Source organism: Ictalurus furcatus, chromosome 12 (genome assembly GCF_023375685.1).
Source record: "Ictalurus furcatus strain D&B chromosome 12, Billie_1.0, whole genome shotgun sequence".
Classification (NCBI taxonomy): domain Eukaryota; kingdom Metazoa; phylum Chordata; class Actinopteri; order Siluriformes; family Ictaluridae; genus Ictalurus; species Ictalurus furcatus.
Window position 1 is genome coordinate 21,879,099 of NC_071266.1, and position 26,675 is coordinate 21,905,773.

Consider the following 26,675-nt stretch of genomic DNA (forward strand, 5'->3'; position numbering starts at 1 on the left):
ACGTGTCCGCGGACGTGATGGCGTCATATTGGCCACGCCTTCTCTACGTCAACGATCATGGCGGCGCCCTAAGCGAGAAACTTCCATGCGTAAATGAAGTGCTTGTAGTTTTAAAGGTATGTGAATAACAGTACTGATTAAGTAGTGATATGTAAATGATATATAAATAGCGGTTATATTTATGAACTGTTCCGTGGATGTCTAGCAGTAAATGTTAACTGAGCTGATGAAGTCTAGACTGCCATGCCTTTCCCATCAGCCATGCTGGTAAACAATGTACACTGGAAATATTCCTCGCAGGTTTCTTTCGGTTTGTTAGATTGCAGCATTTGTGCAATTGGAATGATAAATGTGATGATTATTTTTCAGGTGCGTGAAGGTCATCAGAAATCTGCCGTAATTATCTGTCAGAAACTGGTGCTCCACTTTTCCTAGAGCTAATCACGATTAACGAATAGAAAATGAGGTTATAATAAGAGAGTAGAGAAAAGGCCAAAATTAGAAAAATGACTAGGAATTAATTTATTCATGAGTCTTTTGATTAGCCCAGCTATGGCTTTGGCGAGGAACCTCGGCAGGTATCACAATATCTGTTTTATAGGTTCCATCCATCCATCCTTCCATCCTTCCATCCATCTACCTATCTATTCATTCAAACTTTACAAAAGTAATCATTTAACAGGAAGAATCTGAGCGCACATCATGATCATGTGATCAGCTCATTGAGCTATCCTGCTTTAATCTGGCAGGAGGATACCGATGAAACAATCGGAGCAAAATAAATCTTATGGGATTTGGGTATGCGAAATGAATGTGTTCTGCTTGAGAATCTCGTTAACACAGGTTCAGATCGGGCCGCATTAAAAGTCGTTGACGTAAGTCCAAAAGTAATGTCGATATTTACACAGGAAGGTTGCTTGTAATCAGAGTCTGGTTACGCACCAGTTTTTTTAAATGCGGCCCATTCAGCTTTATAAGATTACCTGCGTGTAGTTCATACCTGTGAGATATTTCTTAAGTAGAGCTAGGGTTAGGGTTTTGAGATGTCAAATTTATAAACCACTACCAATGATCTTGCTGATTCCATGCACTTTCCTGTAAAGAGAACACACATGTGGATTGAAGAATAAGCTGACCGAGCACTCCTCTGCTATGCTTACAGCTCACGTTAAGCGTTCATAACTTTATCCCGTGTCTCATGTTAAGATGCTGCCTTCTTCAACGTGTACTTCTGATGCTGTCCTCCTTCAGCATGGGCAGTGGTGGCTCTGTGGTTAAAGGCTCTGGGTTTCTGATCAGAAGGTCAGGAGTTCAAACCCCAGCACTGCCAAGCTACCACTACTGGGCCCTTGGGCAATTTCAGAATTAAATGCTCACTATGTGCTCTAAACACTTAAATGCATCTCCAGGAGTCATTGTAAATGGTGTGCACTTATATAGCGCTTTTATCCAAAGCGCTTTACACTGTGTCTCATTCACCCATTCACACACACACTCACTCACCAATGGTAGCAGAGCTGCCATGCAAGGCGCTAACTTGCCATTGGGAGCAACTTGGGGTTCAGTGTCTTGCCCAAGGACACTTTGGCATGTGGAGTCACGTGGGCCGGGAATCGAACCGCCAACCCTACGATTAGTGGATAACCCGCTCTACCACCTGAGCCACAGCCGCCCCATTGTAATGTAAGATAATCGCTACTGGGATTCAGGCATTAACGGACTATAAACACTTTACATATATCCGTTACCACTGTTAACAACTGGAAGATGTTGGTGTTTGTCTTGTGGTTGATATTCTAGTTTGAAACTGTATTATTACTGGACACATTGAGCATTTGTGTCCCGTCATCTGTCATCTTAAATCTGCATGGCTGTAACATTCTGCTGTTCTTTCTCCAGTGATCTACATAAAGACAGGAGAAAGATGCCAGCAGCACTAAACCTCGGCAATGAGGTGGTGAAAATGAGAGCCGAGGTGAAGCGGGTGAAGGTCCTCATCATTCGCAAGCTCACCCGCCAGATCTTCGCTCTGAAGAAGAAGAAAGGGACCGAAGCCGACCTGGAGAGGAACCAGAGGAGAGCGGCAAGGTTGCTGGAGGAGATCCACGAACTGAAGGCACTCGCACCAGACAGTGTCACCAAGGCTGCCCTGCAGAGTGACATCAGCTTTGAGAAAGTCTGCCAGAATAAAGACTCCACCCTTTCAGAACGCGCCACAGCCCGCATTGCCACACACCCCGAGTTCAGCAAGAGAATCCAGAGCATCAAAAATGCCATAGAAGCCTTTAAAGCAGAGAGGACAAGTGCTGAGAGAGCTGAAAAGAAGAAAGAAAAAAAATCTAAAGACGTCGACCAACAAGAGAGAGAACCAAAACTAGATAGTGATGACGAAGAGGGCTCAGAGGATGACGATGATGTTGTCGAAGACGATGATGACGGCGATGATGATGGTTCCTCTCAAAAGGTCCAGAAAGCAGATGAAGAGAATGTACAGGAACCAATGAAGCAGAATAAGGATCCAGTCACAGCAAAAGAGGTTTGCTGGCTAATCTAGCTATTTCTCAAACCTACCTTGATTACTATGGTGGAAAATTGGTAATTTACTATTAGATGTGCTAAATTTACCCATCATGAATCATTCATACCTTTTGTACTCTTAACTAGGCATACGTATCAAAATCTTGAAGATTGCAATTTGATTGGCTTTGTGCATTTCTGTGCATACACATTTCTGGCTTTTTGGAGCAACATAATAAATGGATTCTTAAAAAAATATCCTCAGCATAACATCTTTTAAAAAGTATTAGAAAGTTTTGTTTGAATTAGTAAGTTATGCTGTGCTCGATTAAAACTCGGAAAAAACAAACAAAAAAAAAACCCAACCTCTCCGACTAGGAAAAACCAAAGAACTCAGAATTCCTTCTTGAAAAGTCTGAAAGGTCATGTCAAATCAACATGGCTGTTCACAGCATCAACAGTAAATGAGTTATGCTGTATACAGTCAGGTCCATAAGTATTTGGACAATGGCAACATTTTTGTAATTTTGCCTCTGTACACCACCACAATGGATTTGAAATGAACAATCACGGTATGATTGAAGTGTAGACTTTCAGCTTTAATTCAAGGGGTTTAACAAAAATATTGCATTAACTGTTTAGGAATTACAGCCATTTTTTTACAGAGTACCTCCATTTTCACAGGCTCAAAAGTAATTGGACAAACTAGCATAATCATAAATATTAGGACTATTTTTAATACTTGAATGCAAATCCTTTGCAGTCAATAACTGCCTGAGGTCTAAAAACCCATGGACCCATGGACCATCACCAAATGCTGAGTTTCCTCCCTTGAGATGGTTTTCCAGGCCTTTACTTGAGTTTTGTCTTCAGTAAGTGAGAAACACTGTCAATAGGGTTGAGATCATTAGACATTTAAGAACATTTAATTTATTTGCCTTATGGAGCTCTTGGGTTGCTTTCGTGGTATGTTTTGGGTCATTATCCATCTGTACTGTGAAGTGCCGTCCTGTCAGTTTTACAACATTTGACTGAATCTGAGCAGCAAGTAAACCTCTATACACTTCAGAATTCATCCTGCTACTTCTATTAGCAGTCACATCATCAATAAACACCAGCAACCCAGTTCCAGTGGCATACATGCCCATGCCATAACACTCCCTCCACCATGTTTGGCAGATGATGGTATCGTGGTTTGGGGGTATGCTTCGGATCATGAGCCCTTCCTTTCCTTCTTCATACTCTTCTCTTCCCATCATTCTGGTACAATTTAATCTTGCATCACAACTGATCAGGGTTTTTTTTTTTTTTTTTAAAAGCAAAGTCTAATCTGGGCTTTCTGTTCTTGAGTGTTCCCAGTAGTTTGCATCTTGTGGTAAACTGTTTGTATTTACATTCATGAAGACATCTCTTGATTATAGGCTTTGACAATGATACACCTACCTCCTCCAGAGTGTACTTGACTTGGCTAGATGGTGTGAAGGGGTTTTTCGTCAACAAGGAAGGAATTCTGCAGTCATCCACTTTCATGTCTGTTTTGTTTCTTCAACCTAATGATGGACTCCTTCACTTGCAGTAAAACATATCTGGACCGCATATTGAGAGTTCCCATGAACAGCTACCAAATGCAAATTCAATGCTTTAAATCAACTCCAGACATTTGATCATTTTAATTTGTCATGAAATACGAGCAAACAGGCCACACCTGGCCTTGAAACTACTTATCAGTGAATTGTCCATTTACTTTTGAGCCTGTGAAAATGGCGGGAATCTGTAAAAAAAAAAAAAAAAAAAATGGCTGTAATTCCTAAACAGTTAATGTAATATTTTTATTAAACCCCTTGAATTAAAGCTGAAAGTCTACACTTTAATCACATCTTGATTGCTGCATTTCAAATCTACAGTATTGTGGTGGTGTACAGAGGCAAAATTACGAAAATTGTATCAATTCTCTTATGGACGTGGCTGTATACCAGTATTTGCATCAGATCAAAGCAAATAGACATATTCAGTCATCACATCTATAACACGCTGACTGTGTTGAGAAGGAAAATACAGACATCACTCATCAAAGTTAGCTGGCTAGATTTCTGCTAACAAAAGACGAACGTAGAGTCGTCCATGTGTTTTTCCCCACTTTGTAGCTTGGAAGTGACGTAATTCCCACTTCGCGGTTAAGTCAAAAGCACCATAATGTTTCACAGTTTTAGTCAAACAGCTGTTTGCTGTGAATGTAGGCGAATCTTGGCTGTGTTTATTGATGAAAAGTATCAGACTCTTTAGCGAGTCTGATACTCTCTGGCTCGTATGACTACTCAAATGCAGGCCACAGTGTATCACAGGTTTCTAGAGTTGTGCATTAGAATACATGAACAAGAAATTCAAATATATCATATCAATTCTCTAATGATTATATTGAAGATGTGTTGTTATAGGAAAATGATCAACGACAGGGTGTGATGGTGTGTGTGATGCCATTACCACCCTAAAGTAGATTATTTTCCAATAAAAGCAATTCCTGAAGTGTTTTATTCCCCTTATACCTCAGCAGTCATTATATTTGTTAATAATAGAATAATACAATGTCATTGTTTTTATCCGTTTATAGTTGCATTTAATGTTGCAGGAGGTTTCTCATGTCAGAAAACTTAAAGGAAGAGCTATACTTCTGACTGTTAAAAACCCCTCACTGGAGACTCCTTCCACATATAAAAACATTCATTTATTCCTATTTTACGATTAATCTTTCGGTTAATTAACACCATCTGACCAATCAGATTACAGAATTCAGCAGCGCTGTGGTGTAACACATCCACACTTACTAGATTGTTTCATGTTAGTGGATTATATCCTGTCTGTCATAACTAGGAATTTATGTTGTTGTTGTTTTTTTTCCTTCTTCCCAGAGTTCCTCAGGAACAGTTAGCACTCCAGTTGAGGTGGTGAGGATGAGGAAGGAGGTGAAGAAACTCCGGGTGCTGATTATCCGGAACCTCACCCAGCAGCTCACCGGTCTCAAGAAGGCAAAGCCTGAAGAGACCGAGCTAAAAGGGAACGTGGAATGTGTGGCACGGCTGCAAGAAGAAGTACAGGTCTTGAGGACGCTTCTACCTGACCACGTTACCTCCAGAGCCCTCGAGGGGAGCATTGATATGGAGAAAGTGTTCCAGGATCCAGAGTCTAGTGCGACAGAGAGAGCGACAGCACGGATCGCAACACACCCATGCTTCGTGAAGAAGCTTCAAGATGTAAGAAAAGCCATTGAAGAAGAGAAGACGAAGGCTGCAAAGGCTGGAGAGGAGAACAAGGCTGGAGAGGAGAACAAGGCTGGAGAGGAGAATAAGGCTGGAGAGGAGAATAAGGCTGGAGAGGAGAACAAGGCTGGAGAGGAGAATAAGGTTGGAGAGGAGAACAAGGCTGGAGAGGAGAATAAGGTTGGAGGGGAGAATAAGGGTGTTAGTGAAATGATGAATGCTGAAGATAGTGATGGTGAAGTTGAAGAAGAAGAAGAGGAGGAGGAGGAGGAGGTGGCTAGTGATGAAGATGATGATGATGATGATGATGATAAGGAGGAGGAGGAGGAGGAGGAGGAGAAGGAGAAAGTAAAGGAGATGCATCCGACCTTGACAGTAATTCCAAAGTCTAACGTTGAAAAGCCACCAGAGGACACCAAGTTGGCTTCTGCAAAAGAGAAATCAAAAGGAGCAGAGCTGAAAAAAGCTGTGAGAAGCCCTGCAAATCCAAAATCTAGTTCCAAACCACCAGTCAAAGCAGTCCAGAGTCTGCCATCCAAGACCAAAGAAGCAGCACCACCACTGGGACAAGTCTCCAAACCTGACACCAAGAAACCAGAAAACAGAAAGGACAAAGAAGAGTCGGACATGTCTGAGTCTGATGAAGAGAAAGAGTATTTTGACGACAGCACTGAAGAACGTTTCCACAAGCAGTCTTCCTATTCAGAGCAGAGCGATGACGATGACTTCTTCCTCGGCAAAGTGAGCAAGCTGAAGAAGAAGAAAAGCGACACTGCGCCCAGAAAAGAAAAAACAAACGACCCTAACAAAGCTAGCCAGACACCTCAGTTCCAAATGCAGTCAGTCTTCTGCTCCACCCTGTCCAAATCCAGCAGTTCCTCTCAGAAGGGTGGTCCAAAGCCACCGCGTTTCCAGAACCAGAAACGTTCACAAGGTGACAAAAAACCATCGTGGGTTAAAAGCCAAGGTTCTGGAAGGGAAAAAAGGCCTCCGGGATTTAAAAATCAGATGCCTGGATCCAGAGAGAGTTCAAAGCAGAAAGGTCCAGGAGGAGATCAAACTGGTAAACCTGCATTCGAGCGGAAAAACACTCCGTTTAATAAAGCAGGGACGCATTCCCAGCAGGCCCTGCATCCGTCATGGGAAGCCAGCAAGAAGAGGAAGGAGCAGCAGGCTCAGATCACAGCCTTCCAGGGGAAAAAGATCAGATTTGATGATGATGATGATTAACATATTTCAGGATCATTCTTTATGCGTTAAGACATTTACACTGACATTTACATTCAGTGTCATAAGATATGTCATATTTGTTTTAAATCAAAGTTCATTCATTCATGTTGACATGTTGGCATGGTTTAAGAACTTTTTATAGCAGTATGTGTAAATCCTGAATAAAATGTAAATATGTGTTTTCATCCTAGAACTTTTCTTGATGAAGGTAATTGAAAATTAGTATGACTTTAACATTTCTCTCTCATGATCATTTTATTACTGGAACCTATTAAGGAATAAAACACTTCAGGGCATGTCATTATAGGAAAATAATCAATGATGAGATTGTTATTGGAGTTCTTTTTCTTACACTGAACAGTATGGCCTGAAGTGTTTTATTCCTTTTATACTACAGCAATTTGCCCATGATTTCAATTTTTGTTTTTTTAATGAACAACACCTCATGCTTTATAGCCATTTATAATGTCCATGAGACGAGTTAGTTCCTGTTATCAGACAGTCATTCCCTTATAAGCCTCTCTCTTGAATTTTATGCCTTGGAATAACGATTTTAAATGTCCTTTGTCCTGATAATGGTGGAAAACTGTTAGAAAATGCTGACATTGGAAACTCCTTCCACAAATGTTAAATAAATATGTCCTTGCAGAAAACTTCACCATATCAACTATTAGACATTGTTGTTTATTTTAATTTTTTTTTTTATATAACGACACATTTTAATCCAGTTATAACTAACCTTAGATTATGTTGAGCTTATGCCAAATTAAGAGCTGTTACTACAGAAACATATAAACGTGTTATTTCAATTACAACCAGAACAACTGTCAAAGCTGCTCTTATAGGAAATTAGTCAACACTTGATCCATCAGATTTGAGATTTTAACAGAGCTGAATTGTGCAGTTTGGAAAGGAATTCAACATTAAAAAGGATTATTTTCTGCAAATTTGCAGTCTAAAGGTGCCCTATGGTGGATTATTCTCCACACAGCAGTCACACTGACATGGTAGTGTGCGTGTGTGTGACATGGTAGCCACACTACCTCTTCTGTGTCATACACTCGGACCATCACAATACACACTAGACTGTCCATTGTCGGGCCACCATCCAAATAATATTTGCTCAGTGCTGGATGGGGTAATTCTATACCTAATGTACTTTATATAACAGCTGATGAGGGTTGACACAAGGTATGTGTACCTAATACACTGGCATATGAGTTTATTTGCAAATGTGCCGACCACAAACACAGTGTATATGGATGTCCATATCAGGTGAGCAACAGAGCTGGAAAAGATGCTGTTCAGCTGTTCCATAAGACACTGGCTCATGCACATGAGCTTGAACTAAAGGTCTAGAGCTGATTGTAGATGTGGTATTTTTGCTTGATCAGTTTTTTTTTGTTTTTTTTGTGATTGTTGTGACTGAAAACGCTTGATTTTGCTGCTGTTTTTTGGTGCATTTTGCAGAAACCCACTTGAATTGGCTAAATTGCAATTGCACGGTCTTTCACAGCGATGTGTGCTGGTAAATGAGACCTTTTAGCTGTACTGTGGTAATTTTTAATATTTTAAATATTATTAATTTTGAGTTAACTTAATTTCTGTCATCGAAGAAAATGGGAGAATCCTGGAGGGACTGCTTGATGCTGTCGTCTCGCAACACGAAGATGAGAAAATGAGAGTTAAGCAGGATATCATGATGCTAAAACAGTCAAAACATCAGAACAAAATGAACTACTCAGTTAGGACGATGTTAGAGTATACCTGGTGAGTTTTGCAATACATCCGGGTGGCGTATAAGAAAGAGACAGTAATGGCTGGATGAAGAACCCTTTCAGAAATAAATCAGAAAGAAAGTGTAATATGTGGATTATGAGTCCTCTTTATGACCATAAGGAGAACATACATGATCAAGCCACACTTTCTAGCACAAACTGCTAACCATTAGAAAGAATAAATAACAAGAATTAGTTACAGCTTGGTAAAATGATCTATTTTAAATGATTTATAATTTTTACTTTAGTGACTTTAATAGAAAAAAAGAGCCAAGTGACAAATGGAGCCTTTTGAGCAAACATTAGTGACAGTCCTGCAATTTATACAGTCACTAATGTTTGCTCAAAAGTGGCACCAACAACCACATTATTCCCAATAACCAATAACTGAACAGCATTATTACCCACAACCAATCCCTGAACAGCATTATTCCCGACCACCATTCATTGAACAGCATTTTTCCAGACAACCAATCCCTGAACAGCATTTTTCCCAGCAACCAATCCATGAACAGCATTATTCCCAACAACCAATCACTGAACAGCATTTTCCCCAACAACCAATCACTGATCACAGTTGTTTCTTGTCTGCAGTTTTTTGTTCTTTATTTTAAACTCTCTGTGGAAATGTATACGTATAAAAAGTGAGTTATTCCATCTATTTACTTTATGTCTATTTCCTGACTACTCACTACCACTGCTCCATTTTTTCTGTGATCTTGATAGAAATTATAGTATTTTGTAAAATAAATAAATAAATAAATAAATAAATTCTTAAATAGTTTGATATAATAAATAGAAAGACTTTCTATATGAAAGAAACTATATGTTACTTTCTATTCTGATAAAACTGTGTGTGTCTTCAGAAAATCTCCTTTCTTCATGCAAAAAATCAACACGAGACTTTGAATATGCAAATTAGTCTATGACGTTATCCGGCGGCTTGCGTTGACGAATTTCCCCTGAAAACACTTGTCAAAGCTGTTTATAATTTAAATTTGAGTCGATCGTCCTCATGTTTAATTTAAAGGATATTCACGGTTTAAGCTTTTTTCCCCCTGAATAGTTTGCATCATAGTATTTCATATCGTCCTGCGCGCCATCGCCGTGGAAACCCTTTACCGAAGTCGCCACCTTCTTCGTTTCCATTGGCTCAGCCGGAGCAAAGACTCGGCCAATCACGACGGACACCGTCGCAAACTTGACCAATGGGGCTCGACATGCAAATTCATTTCAAATTTTTCCCGGGAAATCCGAGTTTCGCGCGAGCCGCCTTTTCGCGCGTAAACCTCATCCCCCTTCATTCATTGTCCGCTTCCTGGAGCCATTTTTTCCGAAGCGGCTCCGAGGGAAGTTCGCTCGCTCGCTCGCTTTTCTCGCGTCCATCTGCTGCTTTTTCGCCACCGATCTTTGCACATACCGATCGAAGTGAACACATAAGGCTCTCCTTTCTCGATATCTATGATTATTTTGTGCGTGTGTTGGTGCGATTTTCAGAAAAAAGCTCGTGGAAGTAGAGGAGGTACAAAGAGAGATCTCTGAAGATGAGAAAGGGGGTCTCCTCGGTCTCAGACAGAGCGATCATATCAGCCTCTCTCATTGAGCCGAATATGGGCTTGATTTCGGGCTCGGATCGCCGCTCTGCAGTTTATCCCACACACATCCAAATGATCACACCGCCTTCACAACCCAATCATGTCCGGGTGTCTTCTTCATCTGGCAGCTTGTATACAACTCCTCTCCAAGGATCTGCAAACGGCACCGGCTTACGACCTGCTTTAGGACGACCTCCGGTAACTCATCTCTTTCATTTTAGGGCGTTTTGTTTTTTGTTTTGTTTTGAAAACACTTACTGGACGCTTTTAAGATACTAACAACTCTGATGTTGGGGTTCCATAGCTAAATGCATTAGCAGCCTGTATGGGTACTTCCTAAATATTCACGTAGGACGTTGATGAGTAAGAGATGTGGTGGTGAGCTGCGATCCAGATCTGGTTCTGATGATAACGTCTTGGGTTATAAAAGTGCACAATGTTTTTAAACTGAATCGTAAACCAGTTTTTATTTTGGCGGTGGCCTTAAAATGGTGTCCTAACTACACTACCATGGGCCTGTCTCTGTCTCCTTAACCATGATCCCATCACACAGCTCTGGAGCTTGTTTTTACTTTAATGATATGACCGTTTACACAGAAATAAATGATGTGTAAAAAAACAAACAAACAAACACAAAAAAGCCACTACTCTGCTTTAGTTATTGACCCATGTGAACTTATTAGTATTATTACTATTGTTATTAAACACGAAGTTACTCGATGCTGCCAATTTCACGACCTAAAACTTTTCTTCTTTTTTTTTTTTTAACTTTACTCAAATTCCAAAGTGTCATGCTACTTAACCCTCTAAAGGTGTAAAATAATAATAAATAAATAAATAAATCTTGTCATACAGCAAGATATCGTTGTCCTGGAAACCACTTTTAGCCTCAAAAGCGCGAGGCTGAATGTTGTTTAGCTTCAAACCGAAAGAAAAGTTAGCAAACTATGGCTAGCTTCATCGCTAATGGTGTGTAAACACTCAGCCCGTGCAGCACTATAAATAAAACACCAGAATGACATTTTATCCACATCTTTTTTTTTTTCTTTTTAATGGCGTAAAGGTGCAACTTTTGTGCAAGATAGTTTATAGCTTGATAGCTAGCTAGGTGTTTTCAGAGTCTCTTTAAAGCTAAGTTATGGTGCTACTTCATGTAGCTACAAGACACTCTCTCCATGTCTCTCTTCCTCTCTCTCTCTCTCTCTCTCTCACACACACACAAACACACACATACACAAGGCCCAAGCTTCATCTTTAGAGACTTGGTCTTAATAACAAATTCATCTCTACTACATATAAGTGCACTCTATAGACTAGGGAGAGCTTTATTTCATGGCTTATATAGAGCATGTGTGTGTGTGTGTGTGTGAGGAGAAATGTGAAAGCCCTGAGCTTTGCATCTGTGTCCAGACAAGAAGAAGCAAATACACACAATAACTGTTAATACTAAACTTATGTTCATGTTAAGGACTGATAAAGACTCGAGATTATTCCCTGTCAGATCTTTATATATATATTATGGCTTCTGTCTCTGTAGTGTCTCAAAAGGGAAGCCATTTGGGGATTCAGTCTAGGCCTTGGTTTGTGTAGATGGGGGATGGGGCTTGTTGCCTTCCAGTTTGAAGAAAGTCTTGAGATGTTTTAGTATTATTGTTTTGCTGTACACTTTTACCGTTTTTACATTCGTAATTCTGACTGTCATAAGTATCACAGTGTTTTAGGGCCACTGTGTAAATGAAATAAAAATGCAAGAGTCCGAGAATAAAGTCGTAGTATTTCGATAATATTGTCGTATTTATTTTGTTTGGTTTTTTTAGATACGAAGTAATGCGTGATAATACGTGGAAAAAGTCGCAATATTACGAGACAAGTCGCAATATTTCAGGAATAAAGTCATACACTGTGCCTGGCGAGAGTAAAGAAATGCGTCGCTTTACGAATATAGACGTGCTTAATCTTCTGACACAGCAGCACCTTATTATTATTATTATTATTATTATTATTATTATTATTAATAATAATAGTAGTAGTAGAATGTTGAAAAGACTGTGCAAGAAATTGGGTTTATTTAAAAGGAAGATCCACATGGAGGTCGCTATCGATGGTCACATCTGCAATGTAACATCTCTAACTGCGTTGCTCTCGGTACACCAGTCGAGTCCTCAGTGTGTTATGGCGCATGGTGTCGCCGTTAAGCTTGAGTGTATCGTACAAGTCCGTATGACATGACGCATTGGGGACTCGGAGCACACTGGACATCCCCTCCATCGGACTGTTCGTTTTGATTGTCGTTCATCTACGCACCATCTACGAACAGCACGCCGATGTAACCATCGATAGCCGTCAAGGTAAAGACTGCCTGAGATTTCTTCTTCGACAAAAAAGAGAGAGAGAGTAAGTTGTGGGGCGGCTGTGGCTCATTTGGTAGAGCGGGTTGTCCACTAATCGTAGGGTTGGCGGTTCGATACCCAGCCCGCGTGACTCCACATACCGAAGTGTCCTTGGGCGAGACACTGAACCCCAAGTTGCTCCCGATGGCAAGTTAGCGCCTTGCATGGCAGCTTTGCTACCATTGGTGTGTGAATGGGTGAATGAGACACAGCGTAAAGCGCTACATAATTGTGCCATTTTAAACTTCACCGGATGTTTGTTTATTTCTGCCCGAGCCAGAATCTCATTGATTGACGTAAAGATAGAATCGCAGGTTTAGGCCTGGGGAGATCATCGTCATTATAATCTGACCTGGAGAACACGTTATCGGATAGTTTGTCATAGAATTCGTCCATTGGTATTGTCTCATACCATATGAAACGTCTTGACTAATGAAGGTGCGAGGGGTCTTATCAGCGTGGTCCTCCTCATGTGTCGCATTGTATTCCACTTTAAATCAACTCGGTGTATTCTAAGCTTTGTTTTGTTTAGCGGTCTATTGATTTTTCACGCCTAACTTCATCACTGAAGTGTTGACCGTGCTAAATGAGTCATAAACCAGTTTTAGTACGAGTGCCAGGACGAATATAACATGCTTCAGCTAGCTGCTTTGCTGCGTTTTTTTCATTTGTTTTAATTAACCATCAACTTTTTTGACTGTTCAGGCCAAAAGGCGTTTGGAGTTGGACATCGCAGACCACCAGTACAGTGAACCGGCCCGAATGCCAAGGGGTCGCAGAGCAGCTCTCCGGATGAAGAGCCCTAAAGGTATGTCATTCTAGTGTGCTTAATGTACAAAAGGTCCACTCTGGTTGTACAGTCATACAGCGTTTAAAGTAAGGGGAGAACAAATCCTAAATTCAGGCAGTCCTATTTTAGCCTTATTAACTAGGCTAAATACTGGTAGCTAACTTAATATAACAACAATCTAGATAGCTAATCAAGTGGATTAATTCCGACTAAGAAAAACAGTTTCATATATTATCATTATCCTTTTCTAACGAAGGTTCTAATGTAGTACCACATGTTTTTGCCCTCGACGTTATAAAGCAGTGAATCGCGCAAGCAGAGCAGCTTCCATGTGCGAGCACTGAGTACTCAGGCATGTGAGCTTTACTCTCCCTCTTTGGGAATATTACCCTTGAAAAAGGTCTGTTGCTAGAAGAAAGAGGATTGGTTGAGAGTGACCAGTCAGTCTCTCTTATTTCTGGCCCCTAAGTCTCAAAATTCAACTCGAGTCATGAGTCGAGTGTAGACCCAGTGAGAGAGGGGAGAGCGCTAATTAATTCGCTTCTACTTTCAGACACATCACACCTCGTATGATGTGTGTAGTTTAGTACTGTATTTTGAATGAGTGTCGTATTCTATAGTTATATCATCACGCATTGCTCTGGTACGTTACATTTAAACATGTATACCACGTGAAAACGTTTGTCCGTAAAGATTAGCGAGCCTGTTCCAGAAGCAACCATGCAAGCCCAAGCCATGACGCTACCTCCACCATGTTTCACAGAGGATCTTGTATGATTTTGGATCATGAGCAGATCCTTTCTTTCTCCACACTTTGGCCTTTACATCACTTGGGTAGAGGTTCATCTTGGATATGCAACCCAATATTAAGTGATATTTACTTTCATTTACTCCAAGGCTTTTCCTTTCCTATACGTTTGCTCGCCTAAAAATTGAGTGGGCTGATACAAAAAGTTCTTCGTTTTATCTTGTTTAACACACAGGAAATAAAAGCTGGAATCCTGAACTCTCGTCTCACGCCCATCTTTTGATCTCAAACTCAAATGTCTTTGGTGTACAGCACAAACAAATGAATTGGCCTTGCTGTTCTAATAGTTTCGGAGGTGATTGTAATTGCCCGAGACTTGCATTATATTAAGGACCACCACTATTTCTTCCTAGGTTTGGATGTGGCAATAATCCGTGAGCGTGATGGATTTACAGACATTTAATTATCGTTTGACTGTTTAAAGGTTAATTCCCATTTTGTTTCTATCTATGCGTCAGCTCCTAAAACCCCACCCGAGAAGTCACGTTATGACACGTCCCTCGGGCTTCTGACCAAGAAGTTCTGCCAGCTTCTGGCCCAGTCTTCAGATGGCGTGTTGGATCTGAACCAGGCCGCCGACGCGCTCAACGTCCAGAAGAGACGCCTGTATGACATCACCAACGTGCTGGAGGGCGTGCGGCTCATCAAGAAGAAATCGAAGAACAACATTCAGTGGCTGTAAGTGTGTGTATGTGTGTGTGTGTGGAGAATTTAGTCATCCATGTCACTGGAAATGTTTAGTAGTAGGGTATAATGATGTAAAAGAACATGGATGATATTTACAGCTTATGTTTGCTGTGTGCTCCAGGGGCTCGACTCTACCCTCAGAATCAGGGCCTCTGTGTCCACTTGGCCCTCTGCAGACTCTGAGCAGAGAGATGCTGGCCCTGCGAGACGAGGAGAGACGACTGGACGAGCTCATTCAGGCCTGCACTAACAACGTGCAGCAGATGACTGAGGAGATGCACAACCAGAAATATCCTTTACTGCTTCTAACGCAGCACTGTCTCATTCATGTTTACAACTGTACAGGAATAAAATACAACTGGGTTGTCGTGCCGTTATTGGAAAATAATCACTGACCGTGTTCACCATATCAGCACTTGCACACAATGATCAGTCTTGGGCCAGAGCAGAGACTTCTGAAAAGATGATAAGGGTCACTGGGGCTTGTTTTCGATGAATTTACTGATCATAAAATTAAAATTTTGTCCGTCTAACTTTAAACCCAGCAGAATCCATCTGCATATTTTCCTTATCTACTCCCACATATGCCTACGTCACGTACCAGGACATCCGGAGAATCAAAAGCCTGCAGGATCAAACTGTAATTGCCGTTAAAGCACCATCAGAAACTAAACTGGAGGTTCCTGACCCAAAGGAGGTAAAAAAATTTTTTTTAAAAACCCTCTGCACACCTACTACTGTAGTACTGTATACACAGAGTGCGTATGTATACACAATTATGTTTGTCTTGTGTAGAGTTTACAGGTGCATCTGAGTAGCTCTAAAGGCCCCATCGATGTGTTCCTGTGCACGGACACCAGCGAGTCCAGCAGTCCCCTTCGGAACGGTGTGGACGTGAATGGAAATGACACTGCCTTCCTCCGAATGTCCAGAGGTGAGCCACATCTGGTCAAATGCTGCTAAACACAGTCGGGTCCATAAGTATTTGGACAGTGACACAATTTTCGTGCTTTTGCCTCTGGATTGGATTGGATTTGAAATGAAGCACTTTCAGCTTTTAACGCAAGGGGTTTTACATAAATATTGCATTAACCGTTTAGGAACTACAGCCATTTTTTTTTTTTGCAGAGTCCCTCCATTTTCACAGATTGAAAAGTAATCAGACAGTTGACTGATGAGCAGTTTCATGCCCAGGTGTGGCCTGTTTACTCGTAATTTCATGTAACATTAAGGAGATAAATGGCTTAGAGTTGATTTCAGGCATTGAATTTGGGAATGGGAATTCTCAATATGCGGTCCAAACGTGTCGATGCAAGTGAAGTGAAGGAGGCCATTATTAGGCTGAAGAAAAAAAAAACCCAAAACAGACCTATCAGAGAGATGGTAGAAACTTTAGGAGTTGCCACATCAACAAGGAACATGAAGGAATGCCTTGGCGAGCTCAACAACACCAAAACGCCTGGAAGACAACTAAAGTGTGGACGAATGCAGAATTCTTTCCTTGTTGAAGGAAAAACCCCCTTCACAACATCTAGCCAAGTCAAGACTACTGTGGAGGAGGTAGGCGTATCATTGAATGTAAATGCAGACGGTTTACCACAAGATGCGAACCACTGGGAACACTCAAGTACAGAATCACATCTGGTTTGCTTCATTTCAAATCTCAAAAGAAGCAAAATGACCAAAATTGTCACTGTCCGAATGCGTATAAACCTGACTACGTGTATCAGAAGAATTGCCTATGTGGTTTTTTGTTTGTTTGTTTGTTTGTTTGTTCCGCGGAACACAGAAGTTCAGCGCCCGGACAGTCTGTGGCATGATTTTCCCCTGGCGCTGTAGCACGCAGCGCACTCTGAAGCTCGAAACGCAAGCACGCTTCCGGGTTTCAGTGACACTGCGTTTGTTTGCTTTTGACATGTGCGTTTGTTATGATTTCTGTCCTGTCTCCGCCCCTGTATTGGCATTGGTTGTTCAGTCATGTCATCATTAGTATCAGCTGTTTTGTGTTCACCCTTGATTGTTTGTTATTTAAACCCCTCGTGTGTCTATATGCGGTGCGAAGTATTGCGTGAGTGTTAGCACCGTCCCAAGCCTTCGTTCCTCGTTTACGTGCCACAGTTTTGATCCTATTCACGTCCTCGTTATTTGATTCTCGACTTAGTCTCGTTTATGCCCGTGTGCCGATGCCTGTTTTTGACCACACCCGTGTTTCACGTTCTACCTCTCTTCAGTAAAGCTCTTATCTGCACTTGCATCCGTCTCAGTCTTCATTACGTGACACACGTAACAGAGACACACGGTCGATGCATCTGGAGTCTGCATCGATAATCATTTAATCATCGCATCACAACCCTCTCAATCGTAATCGATCAAATCGAATCGTGAGGTTGTAAAAGATGTAGATTTTGTACATACTTTAGTCTATTCAGAGGTGTATATTCTTTAAAAAAAATTAACCTTGAACCTTCTCTTTTGCAGAAGACACCAAAGACACAGAAATGGCCGAATCTCACCAGTCAAACAGCAGCGTGACGCAGACGGGCACGGCACCCTTGTCTCCATTCAGCTCAACTCTGTCCTCCATCCTGGGGCCGTTTGTGACGCTCACGCCTACACTGCTGGGAGACGAATACCCCCTGGGCATGGACGAGGAGCAGGGCATCAGCGACCTGTTTGACTCCTGCGACCTGGACATGCTGCCTCTGGACGAGCTGCTCATGGTGTGAGCCTGCAGGTGAACACCAGATGGTTTACATGTCTCTCTTTTTTTTCTTTCTTTTTTTTTTAAATGGGGGGTAATGGACTTGCGTGATGAGATGCGCTGGTCGAGTCTGGATCAGTTGGACTTTTGGATCGACCATCGCGATTGGTAGTTTTGATACCTTTTTGTTTTTGATTTTGCTTTTCATTCTGTAAACCCAGTGGGAATGTTTGTCTTTTTAAACCCAGTGGGAAGGTTTGTCTTTTTAAACCCAGAGGGAATGTTTGCATTGCGTAGTGGATGTTGAAAGCTTCTTGGATTCGATGTCTGCAGTTGAGCCACAAAAGCTAAAACCTGGTAACCAGGTAGTTTTATTTCGCGTCGCAGACTCGGTTTGCTTCGGCAGATTTGTCTGGCGCTTACAGACAAAACGGATTCCGCATAACTATACTAGATCAAAACTGCACAGCGAAGAACTTCTTTTATCTCAGATCTTGATTTCTTCAGAGGTAAAATGTTACACACATATAACCACAGTTTCTCCTTATCCTGAAAACAAAGCTTGGAAGAAAGTAGCCGCGATCATTGTTGTCTTTGGTGAGTGTACGTAGCTAATACTAAACTAGCGCACATATACATCGATCAGCCGTAACATTAAAACCACCTGCCTAATATTGTGTAGCTCTGAACAGCTGACTGATTGAGGCATGGACTACACAAAACCTCTGAAGGTGTGCAGTGGAATCTGGCACCAAGACATTAGCAGCAGATCCTTTAAATCCTGTACTGTAAGTTGCGATGTTGGGCCTCCATAGATGGGAATTTTTTGTCCAGCACATCCCACAAATGCTTGATCAGATTGAGATCTGGGGAATTTGGAGGCCGAGTCAACACCTTGAACCTTGTCATGTTTCTCAAACCATTCCTGAACAATTTTTGCAGTGTAGCAGGGCGCATTATCCTGCTGAAAGACCCCACTGCCATTAGGGAATACCGTTGCCATGAAGGCGTGTACTTGGTCTGCAATAAATTATTTAGTCAGGTAGTACGTGTCAAAGTAACATCCTCATAAGTGCTAGGGCCCAAGGTTTCCCAGCAGAACATTGCCCAGAGCATCACACTGCCTCCACCAGCTTATCGTCTTCTCATAGTGCGTCCTGGTGCCATGTCTTCTCCAGGTAAGCCATGCACACGGCCATCCACACTATGTAAAAGAAAACGTGATTCATCAGACCAGGCCACCTTCTTCCATCGCTCCATAGTCCAATTCTGATGCTCAATGCCCATTGTAGGTGCTTTCAGCGGTGGACAGGGTTCAGCATGGGCACTTTGACCGGTCTGTGACTCCGCAGCCCCAACTGCAGCAAGCGGTGTATTCCGACACCTTTTTATCATAGCCAGCATTAACTTTTACAGCAATTCGTGCTTAAAGTAGCTCTTCTGTGGGATCGGACCAGACGGGCTAGCCTTCACTCCCTAAATGTATAAATGTGTCTTGTCCGCCCATCACCCTTCCTAGGACCCCGATTGTCAGGTACTAACCACTGCATACTGGGAACACCACACAAGACCTACTGTTTGCGTTTACAGGTCTAGCCATCACAATATGGCCCTTGTCAGAGTCGCTCAGATCCTTACTTGCTGCCTAATATATCCCACCCCTTGACAGGTGCCATAATGAAATAATCAATGTTATTCCCTTCACCTGTCTGTGGTTTTAATGTTCTGGCTGATCGGTGTAAATCAACCACTTTGCATACTGAGTAGTGCATTATTTTGGGCTAAATACTAGCTATATATAGCTACTCTCGTTTCTCATCAGAACTAAAAACACAAACGACAAAATACGAGCGAATTGTCACTTGCTAGTGTGAACGCATCAGTTTTATTTTACTTACAAACTCTTCCTTTTAATTAACGTATTGTAAATCACCTTGCAAACCAGAACAGACATGTAAGCTCTTTACTCGAGTTTGGCAGCTTGCTGAGCTTTCTTTTTTCTTTTTTTCCTTGTTTAAAAGCTAATCACTTTTTAAAAAGCCTATGAACTATTGTTATTTTTCATGAAGTGCACCTGCTTGCTCTTGTACGTTGCTTTAGTTCATGGTCCTTATTCTGGACATGAATTGTGCCTTGTCGGAAGAGGCTGATCTTCCTGCACGGATTTATATACTCAATTTGAGTATCACGGACAAATTGCTAACGTCTTCCGGTCATTTCGCCTAGCAGAATCGCTATGCAGACGTCAATATGCCGTGCAGATCACATCGACTACCACAGCACTGATTCTCTCAGGGCAGTTATCGGTTTTCTCATATTCCTATTAGTGCTAAATGGCATACATTTATGAATTATAGCCCTTTAGGATCTTTAAATCTTTAAATTGGCCATCACACGATGATGTCAGTTCGAGTTATTACTCAGCTATAGACCCTGTACCTCATATTATTATGGATTATGCAAATCCACGACGTGATACATTTACAATAAATGTTGTACTGAAGTTTCAGTAATGGTGTGAGGTAAAGGGCATTGAGGAATAGATGAGCTTCGTTCAGGGAAATCATGTATCTTTATAAAACCATTAACTGTCCAAAAGACCTTTTTTTTTTTTTTAAATTAGTGAACAAATTGACCAGTCTTTTCACGTTAACATTTCAAACCATGAGATAAGTAAGGTGTGGAGAAATCATAAATTTATTCTCTAGCCCACTTAGAAAGTGGAAGTTCCAGTATGACCGTTTTCGTCACCCGTAAACCCTAACTAACTAGGCTAAAAGGTAGTAGCTAATGCAAAATTATAACATACTGCAAGCTAGCTAGTTAAGTGCATTAATACAGACTAAAGGAAATGGAAAAAAAAAAGTGTACGAATTCCTGGCGAAGGGACGATTGTGCAGCCATATCTTTATTCTCTCCTGATAAACATCGTAATATGTTAGCATGTTTGCGCCCTCTGCTTAAAAAAAAAAAAGGGTAGCTGTGAGCTGCGTGTGATTTGTACACATAGATTAATCTGCCTAGTAAAATCCTACCTATCATAAATCAGACTCTGGACTGTGTTGAAGGATACACACGAAACGAAAATTTGTTTTGTCAAAGTTAACACGGAGAAGTGTCTTTTTTTATTTTTTTTATTTTTTTTTAAATAAATAAAAAAAATTTATCTACGAATGGGGGGAAAAAAACCCCCAAACTAAATAGCATAGATACGAAATCTGTTGCATAGTAACAAGGTACACGTTACATATTGTACGCTGCACTTATTGCGTAACTCCCAAATAGTACGAAAAATTCATGTTAACACGTGACTCGTTCGCCACTCTGGAAAATTACTAGTCACTTTATTTTAAGGTGTTGGGGTAAGTTCCTACACCTGTACTCCAGTACGTGGTTCTTAATCGAGCCACATATAGTATATATACACAGGTCCTTTCCCTGAATAGATGCCTGAGCTTCACATGTTGGTGCTGAGCTTTGCACAGTCATCAGGATTAGAAAGGTTGCTTACGCTCAAGCTGAACTCGTCCTAGTTCTAACAACAACCTGTAACCCCTTAGACCCCGCCCGCCCCACCCCCCAACCAAATGTACAGCTTGTAATGAGCGTAAATTGATGATTTTAACGTTCTCGAGAGTTCTGGAGAGCATTAGGAAATGCGAGGAGCCTTATTTACAGGGACGTTTCGCTCCTTGTCATTCTTTACACGAAGACCTCAATAGAAAATACCGTTCTTTACGTTTCCACGACGTCTGTATTACATTTTTGTGTGGATTTTGTGTAATTCGTTGTTTCAGGTCCACTTCAGTTCAGTTTTCCTTCAAGTGCTTCTTAAGGTTAAGAACGTAGCTTTGACTATTTGACGATCTGGTTATATCTTGTTTTTAAATAAATAAATAAATAAATAAATAAATAGATAGAGTTCCTTCAGGGTTCTCCGGATGATTTTGGGTTCTCTGTAGAAAGTGTAGAAGCGCTAATGGCTCACTCAGAAGCACAAACCAAGAGTCTTCGATTTACACTTCACGTGTTCTGTCTAGAAATAAAAGGTTTTTCCCTTCCAAATGAACGTATTTTAAGGTTACTTATGGATTTTTCAGGTGCTTAATGTAAAATATCCCATTACCAAAATGTAACACTGACCAAAGTGAAGTTCCTCTTCCTGAATTTCTGAAACTGAGCTCATCTTTTTTTTTTTTCTTTCCCTTAGTTGAGATCTTTGTGCCAGTTTCATTACTGATTAAATATGAAGGAAACGTTTGACACCTTTTCACCACGTTTAAATGACTAAAACGATGATTGTTCACGGTTCAGTTTTGATGTATGTATGTGTTTGTGTGCGCGCGTGTGTGTGTGTGTGTGTGTGTGTGTGTGTGTGTGTGTGTGTGTGTGAGCACGCGGTCACTCGTGCTGTGGTGGATCACATGTAGTAACCACATCCACCATCATAAAAAGAGGGGAAAATATTCTGGATGTCTTGCATTTGACTGGCACTGGCAGATGATTTCCCTGCACTTTACAATCCAAAATATGATGTAAAATAAATAATAAAATAAATGACTGTGGAAGTGTTTCTGTGGGTCTGAAAATGCGTACAAATGCTATAATGTGTCTGGTTGGGTCGTCCCCCGCTCTCCTCCTTAAAGTCTGGAGTGTTTTCAATAAGCTTTTATAACTCAAGGGCAACATCCAGATGATTCAGGGTCAGATTCAAATTCTCTCCAGCTCCACCGCTGCTCCGGGGGTTTTTTTTTTTTTTCCCTTCCCCCCCTGCCATTTTTCAAATGTAGTTTTATATTTGTGGCATGGCTGTATGTATGTGTATGTGTGTACATTGTTGCAAACTGTTTTTAATAAAATTTTGAATGCAAAGTTTATAGTCCACATTGTTCCTCTTCGTAAACTGGAATGAAGTCCTGGAGTTTGTCTGGGTGATTTAAAAAAAAAAAAAAAAAAAAAAAAAGTTTTGTTTTCAAGGCTGTTTTTAAGGAACAGATTCTCAGTCATATACCGTATTACACTGCAGAAAATCCACTATAGATATCTAGAGATGAGCTGTGCTGTATTGACGTTTGAGAGGCACCTATGGGTTTGATGGTAGGTCTAATTTTACTAATTAGAGAAACTTATACTAACAGTTTGACGTTTCTATGTGAGTGCACCATGTAGGTGATGGAATAATGGTTTCTTCTCCATCGGTCAGTCCCTCCGGGATTTTGCGATCGCAGAAATAATCGCAAAATCAAGTAAACTTGATACTAAGTCATAATCATGATATACCAAGTCATTATTCTGAGATATCAAATCAGTTTTTTGAGATACATAAGTCGTAACTGAGATCTGAGATACTAAGTCATAATGATTACATATAAAGTCATAATTTATTACGGTAATTCATCCTTGTGTGTTGATTTTGTGATGCTGTCTTATGTGGTAGACCAACAGTTTCTCAAAATTATGACTTCTCTCATAATTGTGATTTAGTACAGTGCTGTGAAAAAGTTTTGTGAGTATCTCATACCAAATTGTTTCAGAAATTAAAACAAAATCTAAGATGAAACAAAGGCAATCTGAGCAAACACTAAATACAGTTTTTAAATGATGTTCTTTATTAAAGCAAAAAAGTTATCCAATAAAAACTGGGCCTGTGTGAAAATATATTTGCCCCTGTAGTTACTCATTCCCAAATTCTATGAAACTGCATTCATAATGGGGTTCAGCTGGACTAGACACAACCAGGGCTGATTACGGCAAACCCTGTTCAATCAAATCAACACTTAAATAGAACTTTTTCAACAGTATGAGTTGATTAACAGTATAAGTTGGTTAAAAGGTCTTACCCAGTAACACACTATGCCAAAGAAATTCCAGAAATGATGAGGAAGAAGGTGACTGAAATACATAATTCTGGGAAGGTTACAAAGCAATTTCAAAGGCCCTGGGACTCCAAAGGACCACAGTGAGACCCATTATCTCCAAATGGAAAAACTCAGCACAGTAGTGAACCTTCCCAGTAGTGGCTGGGAAGGTTCCTTCCAAAATTCCAAAATTCCTCCAAGAGCACAGCAACGACTCATCCAGGAAGTCACAAGAGAGCCAAGGACAACATCAAAGGACCTACAGGCCTCTCTTGCATCAATAAAGGTCACTGTTCATGACTCCACCATCAGAAAGACACTGGGCAAAAATGGCATCATGGAAGAGAGGCGAGGTGAAAACCACTGCTAAACCAGAAGAACATTAAGGCTCGTCTGAATTTTGCCAAAACACACCTTGATGATCCTCAAACCTTTTGGGAGAATGTTCTGTGGACTGATGAGTCGAAAGTGGAATTGTTTGGAAGACAGGGGTCCTGTTACTTCTGGCGTAAACCAAACACAGAATGCTTAAGGTCGAGCATGGTGGTGGAAATGTGATGGTGTGAGGATGCTTTGCTGCTTCAGGGCCTGGGCAACTTGCAGTTATTGAGGGAAACATGAATTCTGCTCTCTACCAGAAAATCCTAAAGGAGAATGTCCGGTCTTCAGTCCATAAGCTGAAACTCAAGCGCAACTGGATTATGCCGCAAGACAATGATCCAAAGCACAGGAGTAAATCCTAGTCCTAGAAGTAAGTGAGACTGATCTCCAGTTATCAGAAGCGTTTGGTTGCGGTTATTGTTGCTAAAGGTGGCACGACCAGATTTTAAGTTTAAGGGGGCAATTAATTTTTCACATTGGTGATACTAAAATAATAAAAATAATAATAAGAAGAAACTGTATTGTGTGTTTACTCAGGTTGCCCTTGTTTTATGTTGTATTCCGTTTGAAGATCAAAAACAGAAGAAATCAGGATGGGGCAAATACTTTTTCACAGCACTGTATCTTGAAAATGTGATTTTCATAATTAGGATGTATAATTTCTCGATTCTAACTTATAAATATGACTGTCTCATCATTATGACAGCATTTTGAAATTGAGAGATAATATCCAGAAAAAAAAAATATATATGACCTTCTTTTTCCTCTTCTTCTATTTTCTGACACTAGATGGCAGCGTCTCCAAATGAAACTAACTTGAGTGAAACTCGTAATTGAATGTCCTGAACCCATGCTGTGATGTGTTTTAAAAACACATCTTTTAAAAGCAGCATGTTTCTATTGCCTTATTTCTTTTTCTTCTATTAAACGTCGAGGAAATAAATTGGTGTTGCATGCTGTCGATTTTTCTTTTTGTTTCTATTTAAACAAGTGTGAATTGTTCTCCATTTTTAAATCATTCATCCTTAATCCCGTGCATGTTCTGTATTCATTTTCTCATGTCCACATCTCCTAGCAGCTGGAGCGTGTCATGGGGCAGCGTCTCAAACACAGGCCACTGAGCGCCAGGCTTCTCATTGTGAATCAGGGCACGGGAGCAGACGGCGTAATTAGAACGGAGCCGGATGACTGGCGTAGGGTGCAGCCTCCCCTTATCTCCCCTCGTAGCTGAATGATGTTCCTCGGCTCTTTGTCTGGTCGAGCACAGCAGTGAATGGACGTGGAAGCTGTGATGTAATTCTTTTAGTGTCTGGACCACTCTGTCTGTCTGCACATAGGTGGCACTGTGTATACACTGAAAGGCTGGGAAACACACTTAACCCAGTTCCCCACTTTTGCTCCATGGAAAGTTGATGTAGATCATATTGCTTAATCAAATTGTCTTCATAAGAGCGAGCACGTCAGTCACAATGTATATTCTGTACACTGTATTATAGGTTATTTCGGTTATAATACATCATAAGCGTTCCATTTTGTCCTGCCTTTTTTAAAAAATATATATATTTTATTTGTATTTTTTTAATGCAGCTCTTTTTTTTTTCTTTTTCCCTCCCCCTGTTTAAATTTTTCAAAATCACAATCATTGCTCGATCACTGTTCTGCACCAGCACTGTTTAGGAAAGCTGCGATGCGCACGTGTGCTGTAAAACCCGAGCGCACGCGAACACGCCTGCCGTACTCTAGTCCCCCATTCATAAAACTCACTCGCCGTATTTTGGTGGAAGCTGATTTGCTGAGGGATCAGCTACGCTGCAAGACGTGGCCAATCAAACCGGAGCTCCTTTCGGTATGTTTAGGCTGCGGGAGTGAGAGGGGTCCGGAAAGCTTCTCGTTCATACTGAGCAGCGGTGAGCGGTGTATATGTAAGCACGGAGGATGATGTGGAACAAAATGCTGTTCTGGGGACTGCGTCGAGTAGATGTGGAAGCAGTTTGCTGACTTCCTGCTCTATAATAGAGTGTAGCATACGCAAATCCTGCCTTATATGGACAACTATATATGTGTAGGTGAGCGGAATGTTCTGGACAACAGGCGTGATCTATGTTAAGCCGCTGTGCGTTTCCTTTGACCCGATTCGAACCCAAAGGAGATGTGAAAGCGTGTGTGTTAAACCTGTGTAAGTGATGAACGTCTTTAGGGAGAATGCATGTGCGATTCTGTTTACTATCAATTAAAGACGTTTCAATTCGTGTTGGGAATTCAGGCATCAAGGCAGCACATTATTTATGTCATTGCCCGTGTTAAGCCAGATTAATTTCACTGTTGGGAGCTGGAGTCGTTCCTAAAAGCCATCTTGGCTATATTTTAGATTTTTATTAAGGCGCCCATCTGCTTTTCAAAGTCAGTAATGAACGTAAGGGCTACAGGAGATATAAATAAAAATGAAATTAAAGTGATATTTAACTTCAGTGTTCATAAGGCTACGTAAGCCCTTCATGATGACTGACATCTAAATCTACATAAAGGGTAGTAAGGGCTTATTCCAACAAGTCACAGAAGTCATAAAAACTGTTAACACTTTCAACGAAGGCGATATGTACAGTGACCTAATGAATATATTCAAAACACATTATAATGCCTTGTGAATGCATTATAACATGTGATGAATATATTTACAGGTCATTGT

The 26,675-nt window shown here is 40.9% G+C and overlaps 2 protein-coding genes across 2 annotated transcripts; both read left to right on the top strand.

Annotated features, from left to right (window-relative positions):
* The first annotated feature begins 43 nt into the window (after positions 1-43).
* On the top strand, positions 44-7,664 carry srfbp1 (serum response factor binding protein 1). The gene is made up of 3 exons (XM_053638203.1): positions 44-116; positions 1,900-2,536; positions 5,424-7,664. Exons 2-3 carry the CDS (start codon positions 1,925-1,927, stop codon positions 6,999-7,001), a joined length of 2,190 nt encoding a protein of 729 aa, XP_053494178.1. The 5' UTR covers positions 44-116; positions 1,900-1,924; the 3' UTR covers positions 7,002-7,664.
* A 2,494-nt stretch (positions 7,665-10,158) lies between these two features.
* Positions 10,159-20,544, top strand: e2f3 (E2F transcription factor 3). The gene is made up of 7 exons (XM_053638608.1): positions 10,159-10,572; positions 13,470-13,572; positions 14,821-15,040; positions 15,171-15,338; positions 15,632-15,746; positions 15,845-15,983; positions 17,528-20,544. The coding sequence occupies exons 1-7, from the start codon at positions 10,324-10,326 to the stop codon at positions 17,773-17,775; spliced, it is 1,242 nt and encodes a 413-aa protein (XP_053494583.1). The 5' UTR covers positions 10,159-10,323; the 3' UTR covers positions 17,776-20,544.
* The last annotated feature ends 6,131 nt before the right edge of the window (positions 20,545-26,675 follow it).

Coding starts and splice junctions, on each gene's coding strand:
- srfbp1 (XM_053638203.1), top strand. CDS start 1,925: ATGCCAGCAGCACTAAACCTCGGCAATGAGGTGGTGAAAATGAGAGCC. Junction 2,537..5,423: donor ATCCAGTCACAGCAAAAGAG/GTTTGCTGGCTA, acceptor CCTTCTTCCCAG/AGTTCCTCAGGAACAGTTAG.
- e2f3 (XM_053638608.1), top strand. CDS start 10,324: ATGAGAAAGGGGGTCTCCTCGGTCTCAGACAGAGCGATCATATCAGCC. Junction 15,339..15,631: donor GAGGAGATGCACAACCAGAA/ATATCCTTTACT, acceptor ATCTACTCCCAC/ATATGCCTACGTCACGTACC. Junction 15,747..15,844: donor AGGTTCCTGACCCAAAGGAG/GTAAAAAAATTT, acceptor TGTCTTGTGTAG/AGTTTACAGGTGCATCTGAG.